Source organism: Oncorhynchus clarkii, chromosome 5, assembly GCF_045791955.1.
Source record: "Oncorhynchus clarkii lewisi isolate Uvic-CL-2024 chromosome 5, UVic_Ocla_1.0, whole genome shotgun sequence".
Lineage (NCBI taxonomy): Eukaryota > Metazoa > Chordata > Actinopteri > Salmoniformes > Salmonidae > Oncorhynchus > Oncorhynchus clarkii.
In genome coordinates, this window is record NC_092151.1 from 47,807,541 (window position 1) to 47,819,728 (window position 12,188).

General features: G+C 40.6%; 1 protein-coding gene and 3 non-coding genes across 4 annotated transcripts in view; all 4 read left to right on the plus strand.

The window, feature by feature from the left end:
* The window catches only part of LOC139408944 (AF4/FMR2 family member 1-like), a 69,700-nt gene extending 62,429 nt beyond the window's left edge, over positions 1–7,271 (plus strand). Inside the window, exons 15-19 of the mRNA XM_071153447.1 lie at positions 752–823; positions 1,007–1,100; positions 1,356–1,396; positions 5,583–5,803; positions 6,037–7,271. Coding sequence (XP_071009548.1) covers positions 752–823; positions 1,007–1,100; positions 1,356–1,396; positions 5,583–5,803; positions 6,037–6,161 — 553 coding nt within the window. The 3' untranslated portion in view covers positions 6,162–7,271. The remainder of the gene's footprint in view (positions 1–751; positions 824–1,006; positions 1,101–1,355; positions 1,397–5,582; positions 5,804–6,036) is intronic.
* A 3,994-nt stretch (positions 7,272–11,265) lies between these two features.
* On the plus strand, positions 11,266–11,336 carry trnag-gcc (transfer RNA glycine (anticodon GCC)). Its single transcript has one exon. It is a non-coding gene; the product is annotated as a tRNA-Gly (tRNA).
* A 532-nt stretch (positions 11,337–11,868) lies between these two features.
* Positions 11,869–11,940, plus strand: trnad-guc (transfer RNA aspartic acid (anticodon GUC)). Its single transcript has one exon. It is a non-coding gene; the product is annotated as a tRNA-Asp (tRNA).
* A 120-nt stretch (positions 11,941–12,060) lies between these two features.
* On the plus strand, positions 12,061–12,131 carry trnag-gcc (transfer RNA glycine (anticodon GCC)). The gene has a single exon. It is a non-coding gene; the product is annotated as a tRNA-Gly (tRNA).
* Positions 12,132–12,188: the final 57 nt, after the last annotated feature.

Here is a 12,188-nt window from a genome sequence, read left to right on the forward strand (position 1 = left end):
GCCATTTTGCTGCACTCCCCGTCCTTTTCTACAACTTCATTCAGATTAAACCTGTCGGTTGCTCCTGCTAGCTTACTCCTTCTCATTTAGCTAACTTAATTACAGAACTGTAATTCCATTTTGCATGAAATTAGAGGTCTACCACTTCAAATTGCTACACATAGGAGCCTCTGACTGTAGTGCCAACCAGCTACACACGTGAAACCTGTGTAGGTTATATGGTATGTATTTTATTGGGGTGCACGTCATAAAAACTACATTCAAAAGTTTGTTTTATTCAATTAAGAATTTCACGGATGTATCAAAAATTAAATACAGAAATCAAATTTACATACAGTACCTGTCAAAAGTTTGGACACCTACTCATTCCAGGGTTTTTCATTATTTGTACTTTATTCTACATTGTAGAATAATAATGAAGACATCAAAACTATTGAAATGACACATATGGAATCATGTAGTAACCAAAAAAGTGTTAAACAAATAAAAATATGTTTTATATTTGAGATTCTTCAAAATATCCACCTTTTGCCTTGATGACTGCTTTGCACACTCTTGGCATTCTCTCATCCAGCTTCATGAGGCTCAGGGCCTCAAAGGCTATGGCCGACTCTGATTACATGTGTGGGTATGGATGAGGCAACGAGCCACTGCGACCCCTCATGATGAGTTCCTTTTTTTTGTGAACTCACCTTTGCTTTGTTTCCTGTGCTTTTTCTAGCTTTTTTAAATGCCATCTCTACTCTTTCAGGTTCATACTGAAACTGAAGGGTTCTGTGGACCCCTCTGCCCCTGTTACAGACAAGGATTTTACAATATTATGGTAACTAGATACCTGGACCCTACTATATGTAATATATACCCTGCTACACCACACAATAGTTCACTATAGTTCTGTTAAATGTCAAGTAGTGGCACTTTGGATCCATTTTTACCTCAAGTCAGTGAAATGAAGTATTCCTGCAGAGGATTATGAGAATGTAACCTTTTTGTTATTGTCTGTCAGTATGAGGTGCCAGTCCCTTCTACAGATGGCCATGTTTCGCTACAAAAGAGAAACGGCACTTAAGTATTCAAGGACCCTCATGGATCATTTCAAGGTAGGCTTCAAGGATCACATGTTGGTCCTTTGTTTCTGCATGTCTTTGTGTGTGTAGTGTACACACATTCACTGGAAAATAAATGTGTGCTCAGAACGTCGCTGCCAACTCGTTGAGTACTTGGATTACTATTGAGTAATCAAAACGTATGTTGGTGTGTAAATTCAAATGAATATTAAATTGTCAATGTGTGTAGAGACATGGTTAAATAGCAAATGAGTTTGACTGAATTGGATTTTAAATTCTCTTTTTCAGAGCTCCTCCAAGTCTGCAGCCCCCTCCCAATGTGTCTCAAAGTAAGTATTTTACCTAGTGGTTGTCCTCTGCTCAGCCTTTTCCCTTTGTGTGTCCTGTCTCCTGCTTTAGCATTTAGTCAGAACCCTTTTAGGATGGCTAATATTAGGGGGACTAAATCAATGGAGGCTAGAGGGGCGGGGGGGGGGGGGGGTGTTAATTCTTCACAGTCTGTCAAGTTGGTTGTTGATCATTGCTAGACAGCCATTTTTAAGTCTTGCCATAGTTTCAAGCAGATTTAAATCAAAACTGTAACTAGGCCATTTAGGAGCGTTCAATATCCTCTTGGTAATCAGCTCCAGTGTAAATTTGGCCTTGTGCTTTAGGTTATTGTCCTGCTGAAAGGTGAATTTGTCTCCCAGTATCTGTTGGAAAACAGACTGATCCAGTCTTTCCTCTGATTTTGCATGTTCTTAGCTCCACTGTTTCTTTCTATCTTGAAAAACTCCCCAGTCCTTGCTGTTGACAAGCATACCGATAACATGATGCAGCCTCCATCATGCTTGAAAATATGAAGAGGGGTACTCAGTCATGTGTTGGATTTTCTCCAAACATTAAAAGTTACTTTCTTTGCTGCATTTTTTTTGCAGTATTACTATTAGCGTCTTGTTGCAAACAGGATGCATGTTTTGGAATATTTGTAATCTGTAAATGCTTCCTTCTTTTCACTCTGTCATTTAGGTGAAAATTGTGGAGTAACTACAATGTTGATGCATCCTCAGGAGAAAACTATCACAGCCATCAAACTCTGTTTTAAAATCCCCATTGGCCTCATGGGGAAATCCTTCCACTCTGGCAAGAGTTAGGAAGGACACCTGTAGCTTTGTATTTACTGGGTGTAATGATACACCGTCCAAAACCTAGTTAATAACTTTACCATACTCAAAAGTATGTTCACTGTATGCTTTTGTTTATTTTTACCCATCTGCCAATCGGAGACCTTTGTGAGTTATTGGAAAACCTCCCTGGTCTTTTTGGTTGAATCTGTGCTTGAAATTCAGTACTCGACTGAGGGACCATTCAGATAATTGTGGGTATTTTCTATAGATCAGTGAAACAAAATCCCAATTTAATAAATTTTTAATTCAGACTGTAACCCAACATAATGTGGGAAAAGTTTTGTGAATTTCGTGAATGAATAGAAAAGGTGTGTGTGTGTGTGTGTGTGTGTGTACAGCAGTAGTTATATTGACTAGAATTCAAAAATATAAAAGTGTTGGTCCCTTGTTTCATGAACTTAAATAAAAGATCCCAGAAATTGTGCACAAATGTGTTTACATCCCTGTTAGTGAGCATTTCTCCTTTGCCAAGATGAGGATTAAACAGCGTGATCATTACACAGGTGCACCTTGTGCCACTCTAAAATGTGCAGTTTTGTAAAACAACGTGTCAAGTTTTGGGGGAGTGTTGCAGGAAAGTCCATCAGAGCTATTGTCAGAGAATTGAATGTTCTGAAACAAAGCTTAAAATGTTCCATTTCTTCCATGGCCTACATGCTCAGTCGGACATGTCACCCATTGAGCAGTTTGGGATGCTCTAGAACAACGTGTACGACAGGTTTTTCCATTTCCCGCCAATATCCAGCAACTTTACATTTATTTTCAGCTCACGTCATGTTAATTTAACTTTTTGTGCCCCGCGGAAACAACTTTGCAGACGACCACCACAACATGTCAAATCCTCAAAGAATGCTGCGAGAAAGCGGCACCACTCTGTCAACAGAGCTCGGTGCTTATTAGGTTACAAAATCAGACTTTTTGTATATAATGTTAATGATATGTTAGACCCCACTGAATGATTCAGAACATGAAGAATCATTTTTGTCTTCGTAACATTTATTTTATAACATAAGGAAGTGAAATTTCATCACCAAAGCAAATTTTAACCCACTGGGGAATCAATCAAGAGTACTTTGACAACTGCTTAAATAAAAAAGGCTTCATAAGTAACGTAACATTACAGAACCGTTTTGATTCAGAAGTTAATATATCCATTTAAATCAGGAAATAAACAAAAATGGCATTGACAAAATTATTGACACCCTAGACTTAATATTTGGTAGCACAGCCTTTGGTCAAAATAACTGCAATCAAGCGCTTCCTATAACCATCAATGAGCTTCCTGCACCTCTGTACTGGCAGTTTGGCCCAGTCCTCTTGTGCAAACTGCTCCAGTTCTCCCAGATTAGAAGTGTGCCTTCTCCTAACTGCTGTTTTCAGATCTCTCCACAAGTTTTCAATGGGATTTAGATTTGGACTTGATGGCCACTTCAGAACAGTCCAGCGTTTTGTCTTGAACCATTCCTGGGTCCTTTTTGAAGTGTGTTTGGGGCCATTGTCCTACTGGAAGACCTATGACCTTCAACGGAGACACATTTTTCTGACACTGGGTCCGACATTGGACTCCAAAATACCTTTTGTATTCACCTGATTTCATGATGCCATGCACACGTTCAAGGCACCCAGTTCCAGAGGCAGCAAAGCAACCCCAAAACATCACAACCTCCATGTTTGACTGTAGGAAAGGTGTTCTTTTCTTTGAAAGCTTAATTTTGTTTTCTGTAGAGATGGTGTGCTTTACCAAAAAGCTGTAAATTGGTCTCATCTGTCCACAGGATATTCTCCCAGAAGGATTTTGGCATGTTCAGCTGTGTTTTGGCAAATTGCAGTCGGGCTTTCTTATGTATTCCTCTCAGCAGTGGGGTCCTCTTGGGACTCCTACAATGTAACCCCATTTCATTGAGTTGGCGACGGATTGTGCGAGTTGAAACTGTCTGAATGTCAGCTTGAATCTTTGTGGCAGTTGACTGAGGTGCTTTCTCCACCATTCAAACAATACTTTGCTGCAATCTTCCATTAAGTTTTCTCTTGTGGCCACGTCCAGTGAGGTTGGCTACAGTGGCATGGGCCTTAAACCTTTTGATTACATTACTTACGGTGGAAACAGGAACATCAAGGTCTCTGGAGATGAACTTGTAGCCTCGATTGTCCATGCTTGGCTCCAATCTTGTATCTGATCTCCTCAGATAATTCTCTGGTTGTTTTGTTCAACTGCACACTGAAGACATACATACAGTGTGTGTGTGTGTATATATATATATATATATATATATATATATATATATATATATATATATATATATATATCCATCCAAAATGTCTGATCCGGAAAAACACAACAATTCACAACACTTGTAGCTTTAATTTGGTATTTTACATGTGTGATTTCATGAAAGTTAGATTTTTATAGTAATTTATTTGAATTTGGCGCTCTGCATTTTCTCTGGCTATTGGCCAGGTGGGACGCTAGCGTCCCACATATCCCAGAGAGGTTAACTAGGCAAGTCAGTTAAAAATACATTCTTATTTTCAATGACGGCCTAGGAAAGGTGGGTTAACTGCCTTGTTCAGTGGCAGAACGACAGATTTTTACCTTGTCAGCTCAGGGATTCAATCTTGCAACCTTACGGTTAACTAGTCCAACGCTCTAACCACCTGCCTCATTCGCCTGTTACGCGAATGCAGTAAGAAGCCAAGGTAAGTTGCTAGCTAGCATTAACCTTAATCATAATCACTAGTTATAAACACACGGTTGATGATATTACTAGTTTATCTAGCGTGTCATGCATTGCATTCATGTTGATACCTAACCATGAACATCAATGCCTTTCTTAAAATCAATACACAGAAGTAAAACCTAAACAGTTTTATATCTTTATGTTTGAAGCCTGAAATGTGGCAAAAGGTCGCAAAGTTCAAGGGGGCCGAATACTTTCGCAAGGCACTGTATGTGGATACCAAAATATATTTTAATTTCAACAGCTTTCTTGAAGAAATGGTGCATTATTTGAAAAAAGTGCAAGGGTCCCAATATTTTTATCCACGACTGTACATCTCATTCAACCCACTTATTAATAAGTGTATATATAGTGTTGGAAGTCATCGTATTATGTGCTCAGTCCCATCCGGGGCGGGAGGTAACATAGTGGTTAGAGCATTGGACTAGTAATCGAAAAGTTGCAAGATCGAATCCCTGAGCTGACAAGGTAAAAATCTGTCGTTCTGCCACTGAACAAGGCAGTTAACCCACCGTACCTAGGCCATCATTGAAAATAAGAATTTGTTCTTAACTGACTTGCCTAGTTAAATAAAAGGTAACTCATACCCCACCCTGCCCTCTCTTTCCCAGAAGCACGGGCACACCATCCCCCATGTCTCCCATGCCGTCTCCTGCCAGCTCTGGGCCAGGCTCCAATCACAGCAGTGGGGTGGGGATGGGCAATGTGAGCACTGTTGCCATTCCCCAGGTCATCCAGCAGGTGGCATCGTCCTACGTCAACATCACAGCACTCTTCCTGAGTGCTCACGACATCTGGGAGCAGGCTGACGAGCTGGCACACAGAGGCAGTGGTAAGGGGGAGCAGAGGGGAAGGTTAAATAGTCTTACACAAGGATATTATTACACCTGAACAGATTCTTTATAAGCTGTAGTTCTATATATCATTACTTGAGGTCATGATGACTGGGAAAAAAATACTGGTGATGGTTGTAGTAATATTCATGTGAGCATTTCTTTCCTGCTACTCCATCTAATGTTGGTATTAACTTATCCAGGCGCTTATCTTTTTTTTTTGTCTCTCTAGGTTTGTTGTCTGAGCTGGACTCAGCTCTGGGCCAGTTGAGCCTGACCTCCACCATGAGCTCTCTGGTGCGTCACACACGGCAGGGACTGCAGTGGCTCCGACTGGACACCTGCGAGACACAGTGACTTTTTCTCAACCCCACCCAGCACTACACAGCCCTGCTTACTCCTGCCGTACTCCTACAGTACCCAGCCCTGGATAACCCTGTCCGGGACATCCTATTTGGCTTTATTTATTGACAGGCCATCAGGCGAAAGCAGGATCCCAAGTCCTTCTACAAGTTGTTCATATAGATACAAAGTCAACTTTTATTAAATTTTTCCCAACTACCTATGAAACTGATGTTCAGAGACCCTGTGTCCCACACACTTCCGGGTCCTCGTCCTCTGTTGGTCACATGGATGGGTCCATTAACAAAACAACTATCACATCCACCTCTGGATCTCTGGAGGCAGCAGGGCCTGCTAGACCTGTAGTGAGTTGAATGAGACTCTCCCTTTCTGAATAATTTGTCACACAGCCAACTGACTGTGGCCTGGCCACCCCTCTGGGCCCTGTATCCCCTGGGGGTTAGACAGTGGGAAGGTTGGCTGAATAACTTTTGGGAGGGGTCAAAGAGTCCTCCCACCCTTCTCCTGTGGTAATGCAAAGCAGTGATGATAAAAAGCTTATTTATTAGCCTTATTATATTATCACTATTTTTATATCGTTTCAGTAAAATTTTGTTTGATCAAAAGCGGTGTCATGGCCAATATTTACTTCACCCAGCTGAAAAGGCCTATAGAACTACAGGTATCCATCCATTCCAGACCCATCCTATAATAATAGTAATAATAATATTGGTCAACTCCTGCAGAATATAACCAGTATCTCTGCGCTCCATAAAGTATTTCTAAATTGGTTTTGCCCTGAAAAATTGACATGCCACAAGATGGCCCTGGTCACTTTCTGTGAATATGTTTGTTTATTATTATTATTCTCTTTTCTCTTCAAAGGAGATTGAATCTACCTGCCAGGACGGGTCCACTATGTTAATTCAGTCATAACAGAAATATAGTGCATTCGGAAATTATTCAGACCCCTTGAGTTTTGCCACATTTTGTAACGTTAAAGCCTTATTCTAAAATGGATTCTATTGTTTTTTTCCCTTCATCAAACTACACACAATACCCCATAATGGCAAAGCAAAAACAAGTTTATATCAATGTTTTCAAATTAATATAAATAAAATGAAATCACATTTACATAAGTATGCACACCCTTTTTCAGTACTTTGTTGAAGCACCTTTGGCAGCGATTAAAGCCTCGAGTCTTGGGTAGGATGCTACAAGCTTGGCACACCTGTATTTGGGGAGTTCTCCCATTCTTCTCTGCAGATCCTCTCAAGCTCTGTCAGGTTGGATGGGGAGTGTCTCTGCACAGCTATTTTCAGGTCTCTCCAGAGATATTTGATTGGGTTCAAGAACCAGCTCTGGCTGGGCCACTCAAGGACACTCCGAGACCTGTCCCAAAGCCACTCCTGCATTGTCTTGGCTGTTTGCTTAGGGTCGTTGTCCTGTTGGAAGGTGGACCTTCACCTCAGTCTGAAGTCCCTGAGTGCTCTGGAGCAGGTTTTCATCAAGGATCTCTCTATACATCTTTTCCTCAATCCTGACTAGTGTCCCAGTCCCTTGTCGCTGAAAAACATCCCCACAGCATGATGCTGCTGCTGCCACCATGCTTCACTGGTGCCAGGTTTCCTCCAGATGTGATGCTTGGCATTCAGTCCAAAGAGTTCAATCTTGGTTTCATCAGACCAGAGAATCTTGTTTCTCATTGTCTGGGAGTCTTTAATTGCCTTTTGGTAAACTGCAAGTGGGCCTTCATGTGCCTTTTACTGAGGAGTGGACTCTGTCTGGCCATTCTACCATAATGGCCTGATTTGGTAGAGTGCTACAGAGATGGTTGTCCTTCTGGAAGGTTTTTCCATCTCCGCAAGAGGATCTCTGAAGCACTGTCAGAGTGGCCATCGGGTTCTTGGTCACCTCCCTGACCAAGGCCCTTCTCCCCCGATTGCTCAGTTTGGCTGAGCGGCCAGCTCTAGCAAGAATCTTGGCAGTTACAAACTTTTTCCATTTAAGAATGATGGAGGCCACTGTGTTCTTGGGAACCTTCAATGCTGCAGACATTTTCTGGCACCCTTCCCCAGATCTGTACCTCTACACAATCCTGTCTCGGAGCTCTACAGTCAATTCCTTCAACCTCATGGCTTGGTTTTTGAATTGACATGCACGTTCAACTGTGGGACCTTATATAGACAGGTGTGTTCCTTTTCTAAATCCAAGTTGTAGAAACATCAAGGATGATCAATGGAAACAGGATGCACCGGAGCTCAATTTGAGTCTCATAGCAAAGGGTCTGAATACTTATGTAAATAAGGTATCTTTTTTATTTGTAATACATTTGCAAAAATGTCGACCTGTTTTCGCTTTGTCATTATGGGTTAGTGTGTAGATTGATGAGGAATTTTTTTTTATTTAATCAATTTTAAAATAAGGCTGTGACTTAACAAAATGTGGAAAAAAAGTTAAGGGGTCTAAATACTTTCCGCATGCACTGTATGCTTTGATTTGAGTTGGATAAAAAGTGTGCCTTAGATGTTTAAAGGAGACTTAAGTCTGTCTTCCCAAATTGAATACTTTTTGAAAGTAGCATCATGGATAATTAACACAGCGAATCCCAAAAACAGAAGTCAAGTGACTATGTATGTGGGAGGAGTTGAGAGCACGATAGTCTGAAAGTCAAGTCCTACTCTTCCCTTTACTATACTAACAGTCATGACCGTTGGAAAGGATGCACTGTTTGACTGGCAGCCTGAGAAAGCACTGACAGGTGGTTGTGTTTACATCATTTGCATAGCTCTGATGTACATACGGTATACAAGTTTTGTTTTCAAAATCATCTAAATTATTGCTGCTTTTTAGTGCAGCTCTTGAAACTACTACTGACCTTTGACTCTTGCCCATTATCTCTAGATAATAATGTGTCCCAAATTGCAGCCTATTCTCTATTTTTGACCAAGTAGTGCACAATATAGGGAATATTGTCCCATTTGGGGCACAGACAATGTCTAGATGAGTATTGTATGTTTAGGCCTATTCATGGAGTTTAAAGACTGAGATGTAGACCCTGTCTTGCTGTAGAATAAATGACAGCATTTCCCTTTTAAAGCTCTGTGTTCAATTTGGGCCCTACACAGTATATGTTATTCTGATTTCAATCAGGTGGGGTTTGATGGTATTACAATTACAAACTTGCATTTGATTAAATCAGTGGTTATCAGTGGTTTAACAGATGTTATCAAAGCAAAATACCAATGTTCCTTGTTTTTGCATCAATCATCAATATTCTGTTATTGTCTTCCCATCCTGCCCTCTCATTAACACTTCAATGCTTACAGCAAGATAAATGGCCAACATGCATATCATTTGCATGTATTTTATTTGTATTTTCGGTTTCCTTTAGTGTTCTATGGGTTGGTCTAAAAACACCACTGAGTTCTTAAAAATGAATGACCTGTCAGTCTTTCCTCTTGCTTGTTGTAAAGGTTTTGGTTATGCTATAAAACTGAGCGTTATACGAAACAATATATTTAGAACATTAAAGAAAGCACTAATGAAACACTGTTTTTGATGAAATATTAGTGGTTTGGGCTACCATGCTTTTACCTATAATTTACTCAATCTGGGCCATTTAGTTATTGTTTTGAAATGTTTTGTTACTATACTGTAAAATAAATACATTGGGGCTCACTGGAAAACAATGTCTATTGGAGTGCAAATATATAAGGGCTGCACATGGAACCACAAAAGAACAATGTGTTATGTTTATTTTATCAAAAAATATGAAAACTATGAATAGAGTACACTCTGGTACCATGGCTTTTAGTTTATTTTTGTTCCTCTAAGTAGGCTGCTTTGTAAGTAATAATATTTTGAGTTTCCCAACTTGGATGTCAGCACTGCACATGAAATGTCCTGTTTGAGATTACATTTGACATTGTACTTACTACTTAAAACACATTTCTCTGGTTTCTATATCATGTTACATGTCCTTTTATAGTTTTCAGGCTTTGTCATGCTTCATTTAAACCTTTTATTCTTTGTGCTTAATTTGTAGGTATTCTGTTAGAATTTTTTAAATTATTGTCAATATGTGATATCACACTAAAAGGAACATCATCGCCTTGGTCTTTTACTGGGAAATTGTGCAGAAATGTTTTGTAATTCAACTTTTTTTGCCTGGTGAAAATATGTAAATAGTTTGAGATGCAATGTACAGAGGCGTATAAAGACTGATTGGCAATTAATTTAGGTTATTTTCTTCCAAGTTACTTTTTTCCAAAGAGGCTGTTTTGTAGCTTGGCCACTGTAGATGAAGATGAATTGTTAAAAATGTTGGACCATACATTTCTGCCATCTCGACCAGAGCTCTGCAGTGTAAAATGTTTGACGCAATAAACTTTGGGAAAAATGTGCTGGCTGTGTCAATTATTCTTCTTAACCAGGACTGCCAACCCTCTTCCTGGAGGTCTACAGTCCTGAGTGTTCTCAGTCCAACCCTAATTTAACACAGCTGATTCTACTAAGTAGCTGCTGAATCAGATATGCTAAAGTAGAGTTGGACTGAACCTGCAGGACAGTAGATCTCGGACCAGATGGGACTCATTCCTTTTTGCAAGGCTTTAGTTGTTAAATGGGAAAGAGTAACCAACTTGTCAGTGACAACTGTCTTGAGTTTGGCATTTGTGACAATGTCCTGGGATTTCCCACAAACGCCTCACCTGCAAACTAGTATTGTGTGGCTTGTGAGCGGTATAGAGCAAAATCGATTACATGTACGTGTTTGTGAGAGTCTCAGCTTTCCATAGCGGGGTCATACTAGCTCCAACCATTCAGTCTCTACATATAGTTTTGTTAGAAGGGTTTAAGCCCAACGTTCCAAACTTAGGGTTAGTACCAATGCTCCACGTTTTTTCAAAGGTCCAAACCACCTGCTCCTCGTTAGTATAGTGGTGAGTATCCCCGCCGGTCACGCGGCGAGACCGGGGTTCAATTTCCCGACGGGGAGAAAGTACTGCTTTTTTTTTAGGGTGAACAATGTTGCTGAGCCCACAAAGTGGAACATATTCTTGGAAAAAAAGCTTTATGATACGATTTCCAGCCTTTGAGGTTAACTCAGCCTTCCAAGGCATTGGTTGTTCAGTGGTAGAATTCTCGCCTGCCACGCGGGAGGCCCGGGTTCGATTCCCGGCCAATGCAGGAAATTTTGAACATGTAATTTCGACAAGTATGCAAACCCCTGAAGAGGAAATCTGTGTTAGATTGCCAGGCAAACAGAAATCTCTGGTCTTGGTCGAATTCTCAACTGACTCTTGAAAAATAAGACTTTGAACATTTACTCATTCTCAGTAGACTTTGGTGAATCCATTGCAGATTTCCAGTGTGTGAGGTGATTAACTTTTTGCTAGGCTTTAGTTGTTAAATGGGAAAGAGTAACCAACTTGTCAGTGACAACTGTCTTGAGTTTGGCATTTGTGACAATGTCCTGGGATTTCCCACAAACGCCTCACCTGCAAACTAGTATTGTGTGGCTTGTGAGCGGTATAGAGCAAAATCGATTACATGTACGTGTTTGTGAGAGTCTCAGCTTTCCATAGCGGGGTCATAGTAGTTCCTAGCTCCAACCATTCAGTCTCTACATATAGTTTTGTTAGAAGGGTTTAAGCCCAACATTCCAAACTTAGGGTTAGTACCAATGCTCCACGTTTTTTCAAAGGTCCAAACCACCTGCTCCTCGTTAGTATAGTGGTGAGTATCCCCGCCTGTCACGCGGGAGACCGGGGTTCAATTTCCCGACGGGGAGAAAGTACTGCTTTTTTTTTAGGGTGAACAATGTTGCTGAGCCCACAAAGTGGAACATATTCTTGGAAAAAAAGCTTTATGATACGATTTCCAGCCTTTGAGGTTAACTCAGCCTTCCAAGGCATTGGTTGTTCAGTGGTAGAATTCTCGCCTGCCACGCGGGAGGCCCGGGTTCGATTCCCGGCCAATGCAGGAAATTTTGAACATGTAATTTCGACAAGTATGCAAACCCCTGAAGAGGAAATCTGT